Source organism: Drosophila bipectinata, chromosome 3L (genome assembly GCF_030179905.1).
Source record: "Drosophila bipectinata strain 14024-0381.07 chromosome 3L, DbipHiC1v2, whole genome shotgun sequence".
Classification (NCBI taxonomy): Eukaryota; Metazoa; Arthropoda; class Insecta; order Diptera; family Drosophilidae; genus Drosophila; species Drosophila bipectinata.
In genome coordinates, this window is record NC_091738.1 from 19,679,693 (window position 1) to 19,702,658 (window position 22,966).

At 40.8% G+C, this 22,966-nt stretch overlaps 3 protein-coding genes across 8 annotated transcripts in view; 1 reads left to right on the plus strand and 2 right to left on the minus strand.

Annotated features, from left to right (window-relative positions):
* Positions 1–22,848, minus strand: part of axo (axotactin) — a 60,102-nt gene extending 37,254 nt beyond the window's left edge. For all 6 annotated transcript variants that reach the window (XM_070279597.1, XM_043214206.2, XM_043214209.2 and 3 more), the window contains exons 1-6: positions 22,319–22,848; positions 10,044–10,627; positions 9,598–9,871; positions 7,862–8,081; positions 6,676–6,811; positions 5,061–5,345 (exon numbers count right to left, since the gene is read on the minus strand). In XM_070279597.1, coding sequence (XP_070135698.1) covers positions 5,061–5,345; positions 6,676–6,811; positions 7,862–8,081; positions 9,598–9,871; positions 10,044–10,584 — 1,456 coding nt within the window. In that variant the 5' untranslated portion in view covers positions 10,585–10,627; positions 22,319–22,848. The remainder of the gene's footprint in view (positions 1–5,060; positions 5,346–6,675; positions 6,812–7,861; positions 8,082–9,597; positions 9,872–10,043; positions 10,628–22,318) is intronic.
* On the minus strand, positions 644–2,241 carry LOC108121107 (uncharacterized). Its single transcript, XM_017235042.3, has 2 exons — positions 1,500–2,241; positions 644–1,441 (listed from the first exon to the last, which is right to left on the minus strand). Exons 1-2 carry the CDS (start codon positions 2,061–2,063, stop codon positions 827–829), a joined length of 1,179 nt encoding a protein of 392 aa, XP_017090531.2. The 5' UTR covers positions 2,064–2,241; the 3' UTR covers positions 644–826.
* On the plus strand, positions 12,752–13,042 carry LOC108121109 (uncharacterized). Its single transcript, XM_017235043.3, has one exon. It carries the CDS (start codon positions 12,752–12,754, stop codon positions 13,040–13,042), a length of 291 nt encoding a protein of 96 aa, XP_017090532.2.
* Positions 22,849–22,966: the final 118 nt, after the last annotated feature.

Here is a 22,966-nt window from a genome sequence, read left to right on the forward strand (position 1 = left end):
TTTCTTGTAAAAATAGAAACAGCATATTTATAAACTGGACACCAGAGCACTTGAAACTTTGAACCCCGTTGGCCATTTTTTCGCCCTTTTTTATACCCCTGCCACTCGTGCTTCTTGCATTATCTTCCTGCCACACACACACATTCTTTCAGCAAAAGCAAAACCGGCAAAAAATATGGCCAGAAAGAAAAAAACGTCAGTGGGCCACAAAAATAGATTATATTGTTTGTTCTATGGCGGCCTTTAGGCGTTTGCTTGCCCTGGACCAAATGTGCAAATCGTGTAACGCGCAATTTTCATGAAATTTTTTGCATTCCCTTCTGCTGGTGTGGGTGGCTCGGGGCCTGCTGATGCATCAGTGGTGCAGTGGCGGGGTGACAGTGCCGTGTGTTTCTGGCTGCTTATCTGACACAGCACACGTGGGCCATGCTCAGTCGATAACGCATCGCGGTTCCCAAGTATACTTTAACAAAAACACAAAGAAAAGTTTATGTTTTTAGGGGAAATCCATTAATTATTAATTATTATCCGAAGTATTATTAAAGTCCAACAAACCCTTTAATATAGTCTTCTGAGAAGTATTTTAATCCCAGTATTGAAATACTTCTTGTACCAATTTCTGGCAGTGTAAACATCCCAAACATTACTAGCTTACTTCATAATTTTATTTGCATATTGCTGGAGTAAAAACTTTCTGCTGCATTGGACCACCAAAGTGTACTAAAATTTTTTCTTGTTGATTCGGGGGACCCTTCATTGGGTTTATGTTAATCCAGAAGCATAATGAGCGGAAAGGTGGGAGCGCGATGAAGGATGTGTATTCCCATTAGAGCAGTCCGCACCGGGTCACAACCACAGTTTTTTTTGTCCTGCCATTCTTGGTGCCAAAATGACGGCAATTCTGCAAGACCCTCATACCACTGCAAACCCTCCCGAAGACGACCCTCTGCAAGGGCTCCACCGCCAGAGGCTTGAAGCTGATGGTGTAGTTGAGCAGACCCTGGGGAAAGTGGCGGCGATAGTCCCACGGATATGAGAGTATCCCCGTCAGCTTGCTGTGGTCCACAAATGAATGCTTCACGCTGTGGTGTTCCTTCAGCGCATCAGGGGGATCTGGGCTGATCTCACCCTCCATCCAGAGGTCGGGGAAGATCCGCAACACCCTGTGACTCTGCACATCGTTGTGCGTGGCCAGACGCACAAACTCCAACACCACCTCGGGGCTAATCTCTGTATACAGCTTGAGACACACCCTGCCCAAGAATTGGTCGTCCTCCCGCACTGTTACATCGAAGTACACTATGGGCCGGAGCAGGATCTGAGAGTTCCGCTTCCCCAGCCGGGGCGATGGCAAGTAGGGCCTAAACCTGGCCACCGTCTCCTCAGAGGCCTTCTGTTGAATGGGCTTCAGGGGCGCCGCCCACGGATTGTGAGAATCGACCTTAGGGGAAAAATAGTTTACTTTTGGGGGTCAGATGCTGCATCCCTGAACTACCAACCATTGACTTCACCTGGGACAGACGACAGCCCAACTGCCTGTTTTCCTGGCTCAGACGATCCGCCAAGTCCCGGATCTTCCGAGAGTTCTTGTCAGTAGCGGGAAATGTGCGGTTAAAACAGTTCACATTTCCATTCAAGCGCTGAATCTTGTTGATGTTCCCAAGAAGCGAAAGGTTATTCCGTAAAATATGCTGTTTTTGTTGCAGATCCTTACAAAGTTGGGTGCGATACAATAAGTGGCTTCGGTCGTTGGGTTTCCACTCCAGCGAATGCCCGTACGACTTCACGGACTTGAGGCGCTTGTGATCGAGCTGGGCCTGTCGCATCTCGACCATACTCTTGAAGGTCGTCACATTGATGTCCGAATGCTTGACATCGCCTATGGATCGCATCGCTTTCCGGAACTCCTTGTAGTTGGGCACCCGATATTTGGGCAACTTCTCCTCCACCATTTGCTTGTTGGACAGCAACTCGCTGGCCACTTTTTGGGCACGCAACTGGATATTTCGAGCTGTCGGAGCATTTGCGTAAAATTCAGAATAGGAAACTGAGCGGCAGGCCATTTCGGTTCGGGAATTACTTTACAGTGTACGCCCTACGATTGCCGTTTGAGCTAGACTGGCAAATTTGTGGACTCAAGCAATTTGTGGGTGTGTGTTTGGTGTGTGTGTTTATATTTGGGCTAAACAAACCACACACAGACAGAGTGTAAAAGTTTGATTTATTAATGGAAAGCCAGCTTTGATGGGATAAACAAATCCACGCTATCTAACCCATTGACATTCGTTTACCAAACGGCAAGGTAAATATTTTGTAATAGTGGATATGTGAAACGAATTAGTTTGGATTGAAAAAAATCCAAGCCACCGCAAACACGATTTATTGTTTGCCAATGAAATTAAATTATTAAAAAATTATTCAGCCCATCAAAAGGTCTCTTTAAAGATTTCGTTTTAGTCTTAAATTGTGTTAATTGACTTTACATTTATTTGACACATTTTGGAGGCAGCTATTTGGGGTATTATTTCTACCTTTCTTTGTTAAGGCTATAAATAAATTTTGAACAAAACTTCGAGCTCTAATTAAAGGTGATAATTAATTAAATTAGGAAGTTGTGTCTTGAGCAATTATTTTTAGCTAGTTTTACTTTAAAGACATCTAACTTTAATCTTAAAGTTTATGAACGTCCAATTACAAAGTCCTGAGCTTCGGCTTTTATCTCGCTATAATTGCATCTCCGGACAATGCATCACGAATGTCCTTTGAACTGACAACTGTCGGTCAAAATCCGGAGAAGTACTTAGCCCGGAGAGTCATCATATTAGGCTTGTTGCCCTCTTTGTCCGTCCGCCTGTCTGCCGTCTCTTTCATGGTTGCCATTTCAATTCGTTTATGCCGGAAGAAGCCAAAAAATCTTGTAGTCTCTTTCAGAAATGATGATGCCTGGTTTTTCGGGAGCTAATGATTTCCCCAACTGAACGCATTTCGGTGACACTTTTGGCACGGAAAATTGTAAAATCAGAATGAGTGAAAAGCCAGCTTCAGGATATGATGAGGGCTCTGTGAGTGGTGCAATAAAGGGGCTGGGGCGGGTATCAGGACGAACTGCATACGAACAGGCTTGTCCTTGTACTGGCAGTTGTCGTTTTAGTTATTGCATTACAAAAGCGTCTGCGTTTGATTATGTCTCATGTCCCATGTATACCCTGTATGAATTTTTATGGCACTTGGAGAAACTGGAGGAAAATTTTGTTTAAAGGTAAAATGTTAGATATTAATTTCTAAAATATTTATGTACGTTTACGCATAATGTTTTCTGTCAAAACGAAATATTGAATAAATTTATTTGGTACAAAATACAACTTTGGTCCTATCTAGGTTAGGTTTAGTTAGGTCGTCATTTCCTGAGAGTTGGGTAGAAAGAAAAGTATACTTTTATGTTTAGAAAGTAGTTCCTTAAAAAGGTTCATTGGTAAACAACATTCCTCTTGACCTTAATCATTGTGTTATTATGTTTTTTGTCAATTTATATAGTTTTCAATTTTTTATTCAATTTTTTTGTTGTGTAATTCTTTTCACTTGTTCTCTATGTGCGAGGTTTTAATGGCCTGACACTGTTTCCGTTCCAGGAGCAGCTCAACATGCAACCGGCAAACCATAGGGCAGTGGGTGGGCGATAGCCCGGCACAGGGTGGGTAGCTCGGGGGGTCGGGCGTGCGGGTGAGCTACATCTGTGTAATTTGCTTGCACTTGCCGGCGCTCGTTACGTAATTGTGATCAGTTGCAGTTGCAGTCGAGGCACCAGGCGCTGTAAATGCTTGACAAACTCGCACGTCATGGCGGCCTCTCTTTGTCCTTGACAGACGCCATTTAGACAGACAGTGAGGGCTATATAGGAGGAGGAGGTGGGGTGTGGAGTTTCACGCAGCATTTTCCAAAATGGCCATCGCTGTCACGGTTGCTGGCAACCCGTTAGCGATGCTTTTTTTTTATTTTTTGTTCATTTTGCAATTTGCAGCTGTCCATTGCATCAATACGTGGCATAGCCCCCTCTGGCTTCACCTCCCTGCGGCACTCCTCTCATTTCGCTTTCCGCGGAGTCAGGATTTTATTTTGGATTTTCCTTTTTCTATCGCATGGTGTGTGTGCTGGTCATCATTTGCATGCAAATTTTTGGCAAACATTTCGAATGCAAGTGGGCCAAATCTGAAGAATGCACGTCCATAAGCCCTGACTAGAGTGAAGGGTTTTTCGGGTTCTTTGATTTTTATTAAAGTACAAATGGCTTGTAGATTTTCTTTTGAAATATACGTAGTTTGGTAGAAAGTTTAAATAATGCATGTAAGTGGCAGTGTATGGGGTGTTTGGTTTTCAAACCCTTCTGCTAAATCTGTACAATGTCGGAAAACATAAACGATCTGCTCAATTTTTAATAGGCCTACCGATACAATGGCCTCGCGTGACTTAATTGAGATTATGGCGGCCTGGAATTGGCTTTATGTCATTAACTAAATGTCGGATGTTGCCGAAGGAAGGGGAGGGGAGCGAAAGGATACAACCGGGCTGGAAAATGGCGTGTATATATTGAGCTTAACAAACTAATTTTGCGCACATTCTGCCTGGTGTGGCCCGAGCTGGTTGGGCAGTCAAAAAGTCAAACACTATTTTGCATAATTTATGGTCAGGTCATTAGCGTGTTTAAAACTATATAGTGGCCAGGGGGTAGGTTCTGGAGTTGACGGGCGGTTAGCCAGGGCGGGGAGTGAGGGCGGAGGTTGGTTAGATGGCTAGTGGCAGTGGCTAACCGCTAGCAAACAAACACAGTTTATAATTAAAACAAAATGGCGCCCCCAGAGCCACACTTAGACATATACATACATCCAGATGGATTGCCGTTGGGTCGGTGTTCAGATGTTTAAAAATTGTTATTCATTTAATGAATTTCTAAACGGATAAATATTTATTATAAGATTAAGAAACCTGAATTAAACAACCGGGTTTTAAAAGTTAAGAATTATAAGTCTTAAATATCCCATCTTAAAAATATATATAATACTCACTGTAGATATCGCAATGCTCGCCCTCGTAGTGGGTGCCGAAGCAGTCACAGGATATGCCACCATAGTGGTTGATGCAGCGGGAACCCACGAAGCAGAGATTGTGTCGGGAATCGCACATGTCGGAGCATCCCTCGTTGACGTTCTCGTGCTTGGTGGCCACCAGAGGGGCGATGGGCAGGAGGTCGGAGGCGGCCTTGCCGGAGCTCAGGACCACGTTCCTGATGCAGCCCACAAAGGACTCGGTTATATATTTCACGCCGTGCAGCTTCTCCTCCGAGGAAAGGCCTGTGAAATTGTAAAAGCATAAGGGTCGGGTCAGTGGGCAGTATACCACAGATTAATTAACATTCTGAATATTTGGGAATGGATTTCGACTATATCTGTGTGTGCTTTGTGCTGCAGTGAGGGAATGGGTTGGTGGTGTGCGGCCATGTCGGATGACCATAACATAATTTCGTTGTTTACAGTTGAAAGTTTTGATGGAATTTTCGGACGCTGCTGCTGTTGCTAGAGATTTAAATATGGCTTAATTAAAAAAGTTGTCTCCGCTCAGTTTTTGGATCCACAGACAAAAAACGGAACAAAATCTGGACTAAGGAAAGCAAATTTGTTGAGGGTTTTATTTTTTAAAGCCTAAAGTGATTAAATTTTGGAGTTAAAACCTTTGTAATATAAGAATTGCTACTTCCTTTATTGCTTGTTATTAAACCACAAAAACTTATTTAAAAGTAAGATCCTTTAGAAGTTTATTGATTGCGAGCTTTCCATTTCACTTCTACCATTCATTGTGAGCCAGACTCCTGGGTTTTTCTTTGAAAAGCAACCACAACAAATTTATTTTGCCAGGGCGAAAAATGCACCAACACACCGCACACACTCTAAATCGCTTCATTCAATCCAAACGAACTCTGCGGGAGGTGGCTTGGCAAAAACTAGACCAACCAATGTCGGTAGAGTGCAATCAATGGCCCATTCTGTGCCGACCTGCTCGGCAGACCCTTTCTGCCATGGTCTATGGTCTTTGCAACGTGAAATAATTAAATTTTCAAATAACGTACAAAAGCAGCTTTCAAAATCATACACAAACTTCAACACTTACAAAGTCCGATTCAATGCAAAATGAGCAAGTTCACTTCCTAGTTTTAGTTTCTCTCGGTGTGTCGGATGAGTCGTCAAATTCGATTTTCTATTTTCAGTTTCACATATTCCGATCTATCCACATACATATATGCTTACTAAACTTTCTATGCTCGATTTTGATGCGATGGTTTATGTGTGAAGCCCGCGAACAAAAATCATAGCATACATTCGAGCGCTGCCTTTAATATGATTGATTTGTGGACGATTCGGTTGGCAGGTAAGTACGGCCAAAATATTAGGTTTATTACATTTTTGTTGAAGGATGATTGAATTTGATCATAAAATAGACTATTCTACAACTTGATTTAAATGTTTTTAATGCAAATATTAAATAAATATATAAAAATAAATATTAAATATTGTGTGAGTTTTCTTGTAAGCTTATTTATCTAAAAATTAGTTGATATGGGTAACTATTGTGATAATATTTCTATCCCGATTGTTATTCAATCCCACAATTGATTTGGACACTCACCTCCGACCAGGACCACCGACGGCAGATTCGTGGAGACGCCGTAGTTGTACTCGTGATTCAGTCCTTTCAGATAGACCTCTTCCTGACTATTGTCGACGCGTGCAATTAATCTTGCGCCATGGACATCGATGCGCACCTGTGCAACAGACAGCGAAGGATGGGTTATAGAGCGCAAAACCAATAAACCAGCCATCCAGCTGAGGGATGAGGTATGGGGCGTGGCGTTCACACACAGACAAATGATAAAAATTTATGAATTTATGCGTTTTGGCCCCGAGTTGAAGTTGCAAGTTTTTGGAAAGCGGCAAGCGATAAATTGTTGTTGCTACTGTTGCTGCTGCTGCTACTACTGCAATTGCATGGCTAAAAATCTACGAAAATGAATTGCAACTGCTGTGCGCACATAGTTGGGATCAGCTGAAATTCATTACGAATTTGCGTGTTATTTATGAGTGCCTGCCGTGTGTCTATATCAGTGTGTGAGTTGGGTTATACAGAGGAAAATGTATGCAAAGCACTTCAAGTTTCTAATTGACAAATAGTTATTGAGTGCCTTTCAGATCAGACTGATGGCGACACAGTACTTTTTATTAAAAGACATAAATTATTTATAAAAATTGTATTTTTTTGGCCAGTTTTTTCAGTGTTTGTGTGGGGGTGTGATTAGTAGGGATTCTGCTTGTTTTAAATATGAAAACATGAACTAAACTGGTTCTACTGCTGCTTCCCAGTAGCTACTGCCACTGTTATTGATGATGATGATGCTGACGATGCTTGAGGGATTGCGGTTGAGCTACATGCGTGGAGCCGAAGCAGGAATGGAACCAGCAGCCGGCAGCCAGGAACCGAACCGGACCAGTAACCACCAGACCCATGTCCGAGGTGAGTTAACAAAGTTGAACGCACATAAATCAACTAGCTCGCTTTGTTATAAAAGTTTGATAAAGCATTTTGCACACATGCACACAGGCAGCAGCACACATTCCGCATTGCAATCTTGCTAATTGCTTGCTGAACGCATGGCCATGCTAATGTTGGCTCTTGGCCAGCCAGTTAACCGAATTTCGTATACCCTGCAGCGCCCTGGGAGTGTTAAAGCCACCCATAAGCCCCATAGCCCCGATGAGAGCCGCATTCGGGTGTCAGCCTCCCTTTGGGACATGACCCCGTTTTGGGGCCCACTCACCATCACACTGTGCCATTCATCTCGATTCAGACTCTCGCCCACAGTGACACTCGTTGAATGCTTGCCAAAGACATGGACCACCTTCAGCTGGCCCTTCTCCACAATCACATAGAGTGCATAGGGGTCCAAAATAATGCGATCCGGATTCTTAACGTTGTGATAGACGAGTAGGCCGTGCGGCAGTCGGGTGCGGAATTGAAATGAAATCTCACGACAAAGTCTGCAAAGACACAAAGAGGTGCATTAGCATCAGTGTTGAAGTTGCAGCCTACAAAGTTACAAAGAAAATGCTAATTCCAAATCTACAAGGTACAAAAAAGCCATTCTTGTTGGTCAAATATGTCCAATTTCAAGAACAAATGTTTAAAAGTAGTAATCTTTTGTTAGTTATTGTATTTTTGGATACGATAAGTTGCAGCTACATCATATTATATTTTAAGGCTTAAAACAAGCTACTTAAACCATTTTTTAAAAATTGTTCTACTGGTATTTAGGTAACCTGTAAATGGAGATTTTTAATTTTTAATCAAAATGAAGGAAGAATTAATATTTTTATAGATTTTATCAGCATTTAACTAACTAGCGTTGACTAAACATTAGCTTCTTTATATAAAGTTGAAAATATTGTTTAGAAGTCTGATTATAATTTAAATTACAATTAGGTGGATATTTTAATTCCTAAATATTCAAGTAACGTAGAAAGTTGGCTGAAAATGGCCAAGACTTCATCACTTATTAGCATACATGTGAGGGAAATGAAAGAGACGTGTCGGGAGGTGGGCTTGCCTGACAGAGTTTTAAATTTATTTGTTCGTTGCTCTTGACTGCTGGTGTTTTTGTTGCTCCTGCTGTCGGCAGCCACATGAGTTACAATTAAAACTACAGCACAAATTGCCAACTTGGCCAACTAGTAGCCACTGACCAGCAACAATGAAGGCACCAACAACGTTACAGCCGGAGCAGGTCCTATTTGGTAAAGTTATGTTTAATTTTATTTGCCTGACTGTCTGCATGTTTGTCCAAAGTGTGCACAATGTTTGCTTCGTGTGTGTGTGTATGTACATAAGCTCTCCGTAAATTTAAATAATATTTTTATCTTAATTTTATATGCAAATGTCAAATGTTTCTGGCCAAATTGAATTTTAAATTTTTACAGGCCGAGAGATCTTGGGCCCAAAGTCGTTTGGACTATTTGTATGTCGCAAAACGGACAGAAAGGTCTTGCAATTGAGCAGAAAATTAACTTTCGACCTGATTTTCGGATGTCCTCCGCTCCTACTCTTTGGCAGTTTTCCGGTATTTTTAGTGTTGGATGTTAGTTACGGATAAGATTGCAGCCCCCAAGAAAATTGCTGAAAGAAAATCAATTTCCAAACTGTGAAAGCAATGTCAGTTTAGCTAATTGCTTTTGTACACAGTTCTCCTTTTTAACCCTACAAAGGTGTCATGTTGCCATATAAATATGTTATGAAGAAAATCAATTCATAGCCATTAAAAAGCCAAGACTATCTATTCTAAATTCTATATAAATATAAAGATATATTTATATTTTTTAAGTGTTGAGTTTTTGGAGACTTTCTGGTGTGAAAGAAATCATTCCCTTTTGAGCCAAAAGGCCAACAATCCGCTAAATGCAGCCCTTGCGCGGAAGTTGATGGCAGAGAGCTATGCAAGGTCCTGAGGCTGCCACCTGCCAGGTGGTCAAGAGTCCCCCGCCGAACTCCCGGCCCACTCACCTTAATTGAAATGTCTGTATGATGTCGCCGTCCATTTGGATGAACGTGTTGTTCTTCGCGAAAACGAAAGTTTTGCCCTGCCCGGTCTCCGCGAAAGTCAGCTCGGGGCCTCGCTGCTCGATGGGCACTGGGGTGGTGCCGTCCCCGCCCTCGGCGCCGCCCATTCCGTCCGCCGCCTGCGCCGGACTCTGGGTGTACGGCGAGCCGAGGAGCATGGAACTTTCCGTGGTGCTCGGCTCCCGGGTCGTGGACTGCAGGAATGGCGGCAAAGTGTCTGCAAGTGTTGTGACGTCAATTAAAATGGCCACAAAGTATGGTAAGCGAAAGAATGCTAATTAATCCGGAAAAAAAGAGAAAATGTCTAGTTTTGCAAAGTTCTTAAAGTTTAAAATTTACAAGAACTTTACACTATGGAGACTTTTAGTGGTAATCAAAGGCTTTCTTACGTGGTCCGCCAATGCAGTGAAATAGGCACTCTGCTTCGGTGCTGAAGCGATTCTGGGGATTCCCCTCGCACCCGCCCCAAATAAAGTTGGTGCACTCGTTGGTGGCTGGCTCGTAGCGCCACTTGTAGATGTACTGCTTGCAGGGTCCCGGGTCTCCAGGACCTGTGCATTTGTCATATTGCTTGTCCTTGGGCGCCTGAATCATCGCCGAGTTGTTGCCGCTGATGGCGCTGCTGCTGCCTCCTCCGCCACTGCCGCCTCCGCTGCTGCCCCCACCGCCCACTGGCGATCCTCCCGGCGAGATTCCGCCTCCCGAGTCACTGGGCAGTATCTGTCCGCCGGGACTGCCGCCGGGCAGGCCGGCAACCCCACTGAGAGTTATATTGTTGCCGCCCATGCCGTTGGGATTCGCCCCTAAGAGAACTGGCATATTGGAGCCGCCGGCCGTGGCGACATCCGCCGAGGTCAAGTTGGGCAGATTCAGGCCTGCAGCGGAGCTGACCAGTGGCAGCAGCACCACCAGAAGATGTGCGAAGGTCATTTTCAGGACGGAACGCAGCCCAAGCTCGAAATTGGGATGTTATCTGCAAAGGAAATTAAAAGGATGATGCAGGTTTTATTTTAAATTGGATATTATAACTTAACTATAGTTAACTTAACTTAATTTAAAATTGATTAAAAAACAAGTGATGTATTTAAAAATATAAATATGTAACCATACATTTAAAACTATATGTTTTTGGACATTAAAAACTGTTTTTAAGCTAGAAAAGAGGCAGGTCCCGTCAGAAATCTCCCAACTTAAATACTATAAAGAGATCAAGTTATATACATATGCATGCATTTACAATTTTAGCACTTTCTAAGACAGATTAGTTGCACAATCTTTGGCTTATCTAGCCAACAAGTTTTAGGAAAAATACCTTTTTTGCATATCTCAACAAACTTCCGGTTATGGCACGTTATAAGCCTGCTGCAAGAATCCAAGTCGCAAGACTGATTCCCTTTTTTGTAAGAGCTTAAATCGAATGTCTTTATCCCGTTCTGGTTCTATTTTTCGACATTCCTTCCCCTCGTTGTTCATTAGATTTCCTTGTAATTGCACAATAAATTTACCAAGGCAATTTACTTGCATGTCACAAGAGCAGACAGCCCAGCCCAGCACAGCACAGAGCCGAGCCAAGCAGGGGGGATGAACCAACAGAGCCATCACAGCTTATGATTCCCGGCTACTGGAGAAGTTTACTATTGTCATGTGCGGCACTAAAATCCCATTTACATCATCATCCTCATCATCATCAGTCAATGTCTCTGTTTCTTTCCCTCGGAGCTGGCTGAGAATAAAGCGAGGCTGCTGCATTTCTTGATGCCATTTAGCGAAAGCGAAAACGAAACGAACTTTTCTGCTTACACTTCCGCCGGAAATGGGACACTCACACACCCACACACAGTCCTTATATATAAATATGTTTATAAAAGACACAGGCTAGAGGAAGACGCATGAGCTTGGGTTGATTTACAAGTAGCTTAGCACCATCAACCGAAAAAAGTGTCAAAAATTTCAAAATAATGATGCGCACAGTTTACTCTAAATGGGCAGGACAGCGTGCTGGGAGGGATGTCGGCCATGGGGGAACTAAAAGGAAATAGGAAATTAAGTTTTCCATCGCCCCCACTATGCCCCCACATGCTCGACAAAAAGTGAAACTTTTAGAGCTGCTTTTCACATGGCTCAGCTTATGGCCAAAACTTCAACTTGGCTCGTTTCCATCAGCTTCTCTTCGGGAAACATTTCTTTTTTGTCTGCCATTTCCGTTCATAAGCAATTTTTAATTGTGGCTTTCGTTGCCCAGGCAGCATGAAAAATGAGCGTAAAGTCGAGCTGCCGGGCAGAGTTCATGCGAATTAATAAACCTCAAAGTGTTAGACTTGGGCCCGGATCGTATTCAGGGTGGTCTGTTCTCGGTTTCTGGCCAAAATAAACACTTGAAGAAATGGTATTTCACTTCAGTATGCTCTAGTTAAAAATTTATGGAAGATTGCTGATGAATAAACCTGGTCCGCCATTAAAAGATATCATATTCAAGCTTTACTAACTAAAAAATCTATCGAAGCATCTATTGAACTTTTTGATAACTAAGACCATGAAAACTTTCCACGATTTAATACACTTTTCCCGCAGTGATGCCTCATGCTGGCAAAAATTATTGATGCATATGCCGGGCTGTCCAGGACGTGCGTGCCATCCGGTCGTTGAGTGCGGAGGCGGAGGGCGTTGTCTCTAGATGGATGGCCCAAAAATTGCAATGGGTTTTTGGCTGAAGAGCTGCATGACCGAGAAGTTCGGCTGCCACCCCGGCAATCCCTCTTTTTCCCGTTCATGGGGTCAGGCAAGCGTAAAAGTTTACCTAACTTCGCAGAAAGGATTTCAAGAGAGACTAGAAGCACTGCCTAAGGACCCAGTGCAAAGGATTTTGGGGAGAGGCAGGGAAAGAGTACAGAAACGCTGTTACCTGCGGCGACCTAATCCGGCCACTTAGGTAAAAAGGCGTCGCCAAAGGATTGTCGCGAAAAAATCACGGCCCAAAGGAAAGGCCAAAACCGGATTAACAGGAACGAGCATGCATAACATCCATTTCGACCTGAAAAGTCCTTTAAAAAGCCGATAAAATTCGAAATTGGTATGCATTTAGCGATTATCCGTCAGCATGGAAACATCTGTGGCCTACGCTATGTTCTTGCACCGCCAGGAGCTGCAACGCCGTGAGGCAGTTTATGTCCACGTCTCCAGGACTAAGATTCAGTTGACAAAGAAACTAATTGCCGAGCAGAAGCAGCGACTGTCCTCCTGCAGTCCCGAGGAACTGGAGATACTTAGCAGGGAAACCCAATTCAAAAGGCAGCTTCAGCAGAAAGTAAAGCACAGAAACAAGCAACTGAAAGCGTCCAAGTTAATTACTTCCAAGTTAATTAATATTAGTGATTTAAACCTAGTTTAGTTTAGTTTAGTTCAGAGAAATAAAATTTCATTTAAAAATTAGATCAAACTGTGTGTGGAATATTTAAATTTTAAAATATTTAATAGGCTTCTGAATTGTTTTCGTTGTTATACGTTATTTTTCCATCAAGCTATTCAATTACTTGAAAAAAAATCGTAAAACTTTATTTACAATTTCAATCATTTATCAGCGGAACTGAAATTCAAATTTCATGAACGCTTCCAATAAATTCTCACTTGTGGTCGTATATACCGCCGCTATCCATTCATTTATTTTTAATTGTTGGAATTTTTTTAGTATCCCTATTAAGCACACCCATTGATCGATGCACTTTCTCCAACTTTCCTCTTTGGCTTTTCCCGTTCTGGTTTCATTTCCTCGCTTTTTAATGTTTTCCCAGCAAACTCAAAGCGATTTAAATTGAGCGCCCTCTCGTAGCGCTTACAACAACAACAAATAAAGTCAAGAACAATAACAACAGCAACTAGCACAACAACAAACTAAGTAATAACAGCAACCTGAGGGCATACCCTGCATTTTTCGCCCCCACTTCCCCCTGGAACACTTCCCGCCAAATTACACGTTTTGTGCTCAGCGTCGACGCCTTCCGCGCTATATACCGTTATAGCTACATATCCGTCGTATATATGGCGGGAAAAAAATACGCCGGAGACAGCGCCTGGAGGGGAAAGAGAAAGAGCCAAGGAACGGGAAAGAAAAAGGGAAAGAAAAAGGGAAAGAGAGCAAATGAAAGCAAAATGAAGTCAAATTAAATTAAATGACAGATGTCTGACATTTTGATAGTCGTGCGTGAGTCTCTATACTCCTTGGTGTTCTTGTATGTGTGTGTGTGTGTGTGCAATATAAACACATGCAAATAGCCAAGGACACTGCAAAAAAAAAAACTAGATATACACTTTTTGATGGATATCTTTAATGGTTTTCTATCTATCCATCACATATGTATTATCTATCTTTAGTATCAATTTTTGAATACATTGAATACATTGAATTGAATACATAATCTAGATATAATGTAGAAAGAAAGATCGTTATATATTTACTTCCGCTTCTATACGTTCTGAGCATTCAAAAATCAAATTTTGAGATTATACTCAGTTTTGCTAGTTTTTTATGTGAAACACTATTAAATTCCATTGAAAAGTACTAATTATTGCAATTTTTTATATATGTATATATTAAATATATGTATATTTCTTTATATAGATAGATGTTATGTAGAACTTTTTAAAAGTTTAATATTTCATTCGAATTTTTCAAAATTGTAGCTTTAAGCCTTATATTATTATAAATTTTTATAAAATGTGGAACGATTTTTTTTTAAATGGTGTTGTTAGGCAATAAATTAGAAATACATATTTTCTTAGTTGTTGAATTGAGTTAGATAAAACAGATTATTTCAACTATAATCAACATTTATAGTCTTTATAGTCTCTAATAGAGAGTCTAGAGAATACTACTATTATAATTATAATTCGTAATGTTAAAAAGATATATGTATATATTTTTTTGTTTTTTAATTTTTGTGAAAATTACTGCTTCTGTTTCTTTATTATAAACTATTATAGAAAATCTAATGACATTACTTATTACCATTATTTTATTAAACATTTTTCAATCAATGCTATTTTCAGTGTACAACCGTTTGTGTGAGTAAATGTCAAGTGTCGCAAGGCGAAATGCACATGCATTTGCAGAGACATTGGCGTGGTTAAAAGGGGTCTTAGGGGAGGGGACTGCCCGGGCATGCCAAGGCATTTGCCCTAACGGGGAGTGAGTGTTTGTAGGTACTGGGTGCATGTCTCCCAAGTGTTGGTCGCGTAAGGGTAATGAATTAAAATAACTTGATTGCATGAAATTGAACGAATTGTTGCCCAAGGAAGTCAAGACAGAAAATGGGAATTGTTTTGGGGGGATGGGTGGGGGTTGTCGGGGCAGGGAAATGCAAATGAAAATGAAAAGGAAGGAAAATCGTGCCACGATGCGAACACAGCTCGCGGATATTGCACTCCTTGTATCCGCTGCATGTGCTCGTGCATGTGCGAAAATATTTACTGAAATTTGTATATTAAGTGACGACGACAATGGCAGAGACAACAACAATGGCCTTTGTCGTGCTCGTGTTGGTCTTTGATGGCGTCACGGTCGCGTTCAGCAAGTGTGAACGGAATATATAGCCCAGAGGATATATCGTATATAGATCTATGTGAGTTCCACAATAGAAGTCAAGCAGGAAGAATCCGCGCTGCTAACTGCGTAGGAGTCGTCGCTACATTTTCAGGAACAAGTCGAGATCCGGGAAGACAAAGGACATGAGACAGGATACTAAATAGAGTGGGGGAATAGATGCTACGAAGCTGCAGGCATTTAACCGTGGCGTTCTGCTCCACTAGACTTCTTTATGTGACTCCACATTACAGTGGAAGTTGCTTAAAGCAAATTTTTGCACATTTTTCTCTTAAAAATTGAGTTTAATTGAACTTTGTTGTTCTCTTAAAAGTGCCAAATATTATGAAAAAATTCAATTTTCCGTTGCATTTAAACCACATCCTTTCTGTCCAAAAAACACTGTTGGAATCAGGACAAAGACTAGATTTGTGCAAGCATTTTCGCACTAACAAATTCAATTATTTGCAAGCACTTTTAAAATGATTTAATGCCGGCCGCCCCCTCGTTGAAGCTCTAAGCCATTAAACGAAACTATAAATGTTTGCATTTAGCAATAGTTTATGTCACACACCCGCACTGGCAAACTCGATTCGAGTAACACTGCATTTTGGGCCGGCTTAGAATATTAAATGAAATTTATACGCCTGGCTGGGTGCGTTGAGCCCAGTTTCGGGACTGTCAGTCCGTCTTTTCGGCCGTTTCCGTCTGGCCAGCTCCATATGAATTATAATTGCCTGTTATTTGGCTATTGTATAAATAATTATTGTTTAATTTGCTCGCACTTGCTTGGGCAAACAAGCTGCCTGTTTCTTTCTTTGGCAGCGAGTGCATTGGCCCGACGTCCGGCAGCAAAGAAATGTGCAAGCTCCGGATTTCTGAGGGCTTTTTAATGGGCATTGGAAGCGTGCTGAGCATTTTAATTAAGTCATTTTATTGTGACACTACTGTTTAAAATTAAATTATGAGTTTATATGATTAAGTTTCTCCTTACCCTGTCGGCATATCATAAATAGCCCATTGCAATAGACTGCTCCAAAATATCTCTTTGCTTTGAATAAATCAGTTTTTCTTTAAAAATACTTATTTCATTTATTTCTGATGCTCTAGTTTAGGTTTAAAATGAATTTATGTAATAAACACAATTTTGTAGACACTTTTAATCTGAAAAGTAACTTTGTTATGACAGCTGCTTTCGGTTGATTAGTAACATCACTATTTCTTCTATATTTTAGCACAATTTGTACTCCACATACTTATTTTTGTATCATCGAACTATCAAATATTTAAATATTTAATATTTTTATTTATTGATTTGCAATATAGACACTCCATGTTACATTGGCACAAATTAATTGGCATCATTTATGTTTGACTTGCACTTGTTATTCCATTATTGACCTCGTTTAATTTTAATGCGGCAATAATATTTATATAAATGCATTTCCGGCGATGAGCTTATTATTTTTATTAGCTAAAAATGAGCATGTTAAGGATGTAGTCTCATGTTCCGGCCTACTTTTTAGAGGTTATTTCAAAAAAATTTTTTTGTAATAAAAAATAATGCGATCGTTCCAATTTTCACATATGTTTTTATGGGCATCATAAACTATTTGAAAATATTTTGTTTAATTTATTCTTGTGTAGTTTAATACACTTTATAGCATGCCAAAGTATGCATATAAAAAAAAAAGGTAGGTCCCTGGCGCAGGTGATTTCGACTGCTAGAGTCATCCGAAACAAAAAATTAGAATAGATTATTGTTTTGTAAGCTTATGGCTCTGTCCCGTACTAGAATGAAATATTTTCATCAATAAACAACAAAATGGCGAACTCACAAAAAAAAAAATGTTAAAAAATTTAAAAAATTTATCTTAAATTAATGATAAAAAAAAAACTAATCATTAAAAATAAATGATTCTAGTACGGGACAGAGGTGTTACTTTTTAAAACAACATATCCAAATTTCAGCTAGATCGGTACCATAGAATTTTGTGAATCACCTGCGCCGCACACAAAAATGTCGTTCCGAGAAAAACGCGTCTAAAGTTTAGACGCTACCGAGAAACTCATACATTTCGGTGTAGGCGCGCTCTCGATTATGGGCTGTATCTCTGTCATTATTTGATATTTTTATTTGAAACTTTAACAGTACATTCTTAATAAACAATACTATCGAAATATGTGAAAAAAAAAAAATCGATTTTTTCAACCTCACACATGAGACTACATCCTTAATGGTGGAAGCACAAAAACACATTCTATTATTATTATTGTAATTCAAAATTAAAATGAGCCACCATTTTATTTTGTTTCACTTCATATACGTAGATATATTATCGAATTTATTGAATTAAATACGCATTTCGTGTATTCATTTTTATTAAGTGGCCAGAAATGGCTTAATTTTGCCATTCATGCGATATTTAAATGGGTAACGAGCACTGGAAATAATTTCACTGGACATCTTCATACATATTGATTTAATTTTGTTCCTGTGCGGACTGCATCTGGGGGTATTTAACACACTAACGCTCTGAAGTCATTATGACCGAAAGCGGAGAAGTAGCGCAAACACATGTCGAATATCGGACGTGAATAGGGCGGGGGTGGAACAATGCGGGGGCGTGGCAGGGTCACACACTCGAGCGTAAAACGGTGCCCAAAATGAGGTCAAAGTGCGCTGGCGTTTTGCGTGACTGAGCTCTCGTTTACTGGCGCTCGCATGTGTGTGTTACATTCAAGGATGTGTCGTTGCAGTGGTATTGTGCTTTATATTTTCACTATTTTATTTTTTTGCTGACGCAAACGAAAGCTGCTCACAGCTCGCTGTTCGCTGTTCGGCCAAACTCATGTGAACTCATCCAGCTTTGTTTGTTTGTTTTCCTGCTTGTATCCTGCGGCTGATGAATCAACTTTTGCCTTTTACTCAAGTCACGAAACACAAACTGAACCGAACCGAATCGCACCCAACCGAAACAAAATCAAGCGGTCGAGGATTACATTTGCGTGAAAATCAGAGACAATCGAATACAGGCCGACACCCCGAAAACAGGACACAGACACCGAGTTCCGGCTAAGGATATCCGCAGTCGTGGTTGGGGTTCACAAAAGCCGGCTTGATTAAACGAGAAAACGGTCTGGACAACGCGACGTATACGCAATGGCAATCGCCCTTCGCCCAACGGGTCGTATGAGCAATTTCAGGTATCCCGATTCGAACCCTTTGAGGCATCGACATCGACTCCTTTCTCTGGTGACGTGCTAATTGCATGTCCAGGATAATGAATAGCTCAACGCAGGACTGGGACTTGGGCTTGTTCGTAATCCGTAGTAACCATTTAATCCACTTGCCTCGACCTACGCGGTGCGACTAATTCAAGCGACGAAATGTTAAAGCAACGCCAGCAGCGACTGCGACTTCTAGTTAGTTAGCGTGCTAAGTAGTAAGAACAACAATAGCACACCCATGCACTGAGAGAAACCTAAAGTTCTTAGTTTAAAAAAATGCTGTATCTTTTGGTAGAAAACCATCTTAACTTTTCGCTTTGTTGATATTATAAAAATATATTAAAGTTACGATGGACAATAGTCATTAAATTCCAATATATATCTATTTTTTTGGAACTGTAGACACGCAGCATGGTGTTCTGAATGGGTTGCTTGGTACTCTGATGGTGGTAGTGGTGCTCCAATGTACGAGACAACGATGTCGTGCGGTCTTGTGGCGGTTTTGTAGTGGGTGCCGGTGTGAGGTACGGGGACTTGGGATTGACCGGGCGATTTGTTGCGGCTTAGCCATTAAACTGGGCACATTATTAGTTTAAGTTTGGTTCGGACTTGGGTCACTGCTACGATTAACCGTAATAGGCGTCAATTGGAAAATTACCGCTGATCTGCCGCACATCTGAGGCAATGTATCTGAGGCGAAGTATCTGATACGACAATTCATTTGGTAGCGAGTGGGTGTACTTCTGGCTTGGAAGACAAAAGGCCAGGGACTAAGATTTATCAGATTTAGTTTTCAAATGCTTTAATGGGGTAGTCGACTTTAGAAATTTCTACTTTAAAATAGATATGTCAGATAACATTTTTTTAGATATTAGCTTAAGTTTTAGAAACTTTTGATGTGAATAAAAATTATAAAAAAAATATTTAATTATAAAATAGTTTTTCCTTAGAACCATTTTTATGGTTCTATGGAATGAAACTTTGAAAAATAAATTTGTCTTTTTGTAAAGCACACTTTTCTAGAACCCAGAGCATCATGGCACCGGGTGATGTCCTCTCATATCTTTCGTCTAGCCTTGGGCCTTCAGTCCCCAGTGTTATCTAAATATTTGATGGCTCTTGCCGAGGTTTTGCGACGTTCATTTAAAATTCAATTTATTTTGGCAGCCGCATCACCAAGTAACACGAGTTGGACAAAAAATTTGCATTACTTTTGGCATTGATTTTGTGCAAAAAAAAAACACAGAAAAGTACAATACGGAGAAAAATGTCTTGGGTCGCTTATCTAGACGGGGGCATCTTTGGCTCCGTAATTCGTGTGGCAATTGTCTTAATTCGAAAATTGCAACTCTCGCGGCTCGCCACAGACAAATTGTGGGCATGCACGAGTGTGTACGCATCGGGGCAATGATAATGATTGTGTGTTCCAAGATGCCAGATCAGACCCGATGACGTCCCCATATAGACATATATATATATTTGTTGCTGTTGCGGTTTGTTTGTTGTCCATCAAGGGATGGGTAATATATTCTATGGCACTGACAAAAATTATTAAAGATTGTATATTCTAGGAAAGGAAAATATTGGTTCGAAAAAAGATAATAAATATTATTTAAAGCTTAAAGCCGTTTTAACGTTTAATAGGAACTTCAATATCCAAACGTTAAAAAATGTATTTTTTTAAGAAAAATCAAAAGACCTAAAACATTAATAATCATAAATCCCAATATTAAATAACAATCTCTCCCTTCCCAATTTGCTCCATTTAAATGATATATTGTGTGTGCTTTTGTCATAAACAATGACATGTGAAATGGCGGCGCCGTCAGATGAAAAATGGGCGATTGACCTTTGACCCCAGCTTTTTGCGTGCACACTTAAGATGGGCATTTTTATTGCGCTTAATTGACTCGAGGCGATTGTTAATTTGCTTATTAGTTAATTTCATTTAGTGCTCAAAAAACTTATTCGAAAACACCAGTTTATGCCGCTGTGTTGTCATGTGACCCAATCGAGATTATTAAACCAGTTATGGATGCAAGTGTGTGTCGTGTGCTGGGTGTGTGTGTGGGTGTTTGTCATCAGCAACAGAAACAACAACGTTAAGAAGAAATCAGCTTAGATCACGTGCGGTTTTGTCTGCCCGTCAGAGACTATGGTAATGTCATGACACAGACTCGCAGAACCCGTAAACACAAATACACGCGGTGCCGGCCGCCTGTCTGTAGCTTTGTCATTTCAATTTGCAAAACATTGACTGAGAGACTGAGAAGTGTAGAACTGAGTACAATCACTTGAACAAGATACAGACAATTATAGTAAACAATGATTACTATAGTGGAAAAACATGAATTAGTTTCAATTGATTGGATTTTGAAAGCTATTAATGGCTCTGCCCCTTCATACCTAATCTAAAGTGTCTAGAAGAAATGTAATTAAATACAGAATCGATAACCTAATATAGAGCATCCCTTAGTCCCACTCTGTTGACACTTTTTAATTTAATTATTGGCATATTTAATTTTTTAAGCGTATACTACTATATATTTATACTGTCGAAGTGCCAACCGCACACAGTTTTTGTTGACACGCTTCGGTTTGCCCTATCAATTGTCTACTCATTAATGGCTCTAACCAAACATTAACTACATTACTGCGTTCTGCCAGAAAAGGGGGAATCGAATTTTAATTTGATTTCTGCCGCTTCATTTCCAATTAAAATTTAAACAAATAGCAATGGCAAATCACAAAAACTCAAATGCCTAGCGGAGCGTGTTAGTTTGCATCATTGTTTGCTGTTGCTCGATTGTTGGCAAATTATTATACAGAGAGCATGCAGCTAATTAGAATTTCTAGTTCAAATAACCCGACAAATCGTTTTCATAAACGAGGGGCGAAAATATCCAAAATTTTGCTGTAAAATAAATATTACTTTCACTGTCACAAAGGGCAATTAAGTGCCGCTTGGAACTTTAATTAAATTTATATTCAATTCAAACGATTCATTACCTATGTAATGAAAGTATCGTTTTATGTTTCGGGCTCTTGAAAACTTCTGAATTTTTGTTAAAGCCCCTGGCAAATATTAAAAGCAGTTTACTATTTACTTTGGCAATTCACATGCTTTAATCAAGCCGGCCGATAAGAAAACAGAATTTTCGCCTGGCTCTTGGTAATTACCATTAAAAATAAACAAAAGTAAACTTTTAATTGCCCTTTGGAAGAGTCAACAAGCAATGATAAACTAAAACTAGAGCGAAACCCTTTGCGCGTCATTATCTTTTTTTTCAGCTTATCTGAGGTAAATATCCAGAAACAGTCCGCGGATTATCTGAGGTGTATGCAAATGCAAATGATAAATGCCAAATAATTTACATGCGACCCACTAAACAAGTCCCCACCTGACAGCCCGCAATTACCGGCATTCGAATGTTTTCCCTCGACGGTAATCGAAGTGTCAAATCACTCGACCCGACAATAGAGAAATTGCAGTTTACTGCCAACGCCTGACATGCAGGCAGATAAAGTGCGAGATAAGCGATTTAGATTTTCATCTGCATATATACAGATTTATGAGGTCATAATTCTAATAAAGAAATGAGCTCAAAGTTTCCGTGGGCTTTCCGTCATCAATCTTTAAGGCCCCGAAACTTTATGACAAATTGCTCCGGCAATCAATGAATCAATGGAGCCTGTAAATTTTCTCGACAGGCAACCGAGCGATCAATCAATCACTCAATCGATCGATCGCTGGCGTTAGCGATAGGGAACGGGCCTCCACCTATCTGGAGGAGTGCCCACTGTGCTGTCATAAAATTTCTTCGAGATAGATTGATTCTTATCGCGGTGCAAGCTCACCTGTGTCAAGTGGGTCTGTCAGCTATTCCAGTAATTTACAACGACGGCCAGAGATTTGTCGATGTCCGGACTAATTCACACCATAAATAATTATCACTTAATTACTGATTTATGTACGTATCTATCTGGTACGGTGGCACACACATGATTCCATTTACATATTTTTATTTGGGCAACGGGCCACAGAAAGGCACGACTTAGGCGATGTCGGTACACAATAACCGCTTTCAGATAGATGGGAAGACGGCACTTGAGCCGCGAAAACCTACAAGCTGGATTATTTGGTTGCTAAATTAACACTTCCGCGGCAAAAAGATCACGTTGATTCATCCCGGCTCCGGCTGAGTGAGCGATTTCCTTTACAGATCTTCGGCCGTCAACTTAAGTGGCTTCAATTGAGAGATGCCGCCCGGCCTAACTCATCTCCCTGCACAGAAGCAGCTTAGTTAAGGAATCCCGGCGCCGATCCGTACCCGATCCGAGTTCCAATCGCAACCTCAAGCCCTACCGCTGGCGAACCGCTCGATCGTAACGTTGGAACGCAAGTGACTTGGGAATAATGCCGGTACTGGACCGGCTGATCGCAGAGTCGGCTATGCCGACTGATAAGCACTTCGGAAAACAAAGCTCAGCTGATCGTCGAAGCGG

Coding starts and splice junctions, on each gene's coding strand:
- LOC108121107 (XM_017235042.3), bottom strand. CDS start 2,063: ATGGCCTGCCGCTCAGTTTCCTATTCTGAATTTTACGCAAATGCTCCG. Junction 1,442..1,499: donor TGTCCCAGGTGAAGTCAATG/GTTGGTAGTTCA, acceptor TTTTCCCCTAAG/GTCGATTCTCACAATCCGTG.
- LOC108121109 (XM_017235043.3), top strand. CDS start 12,752: ATGGAAACATCTGTGGCCTACGCTATGTTCTTGCACCGCCAGGAGCTG.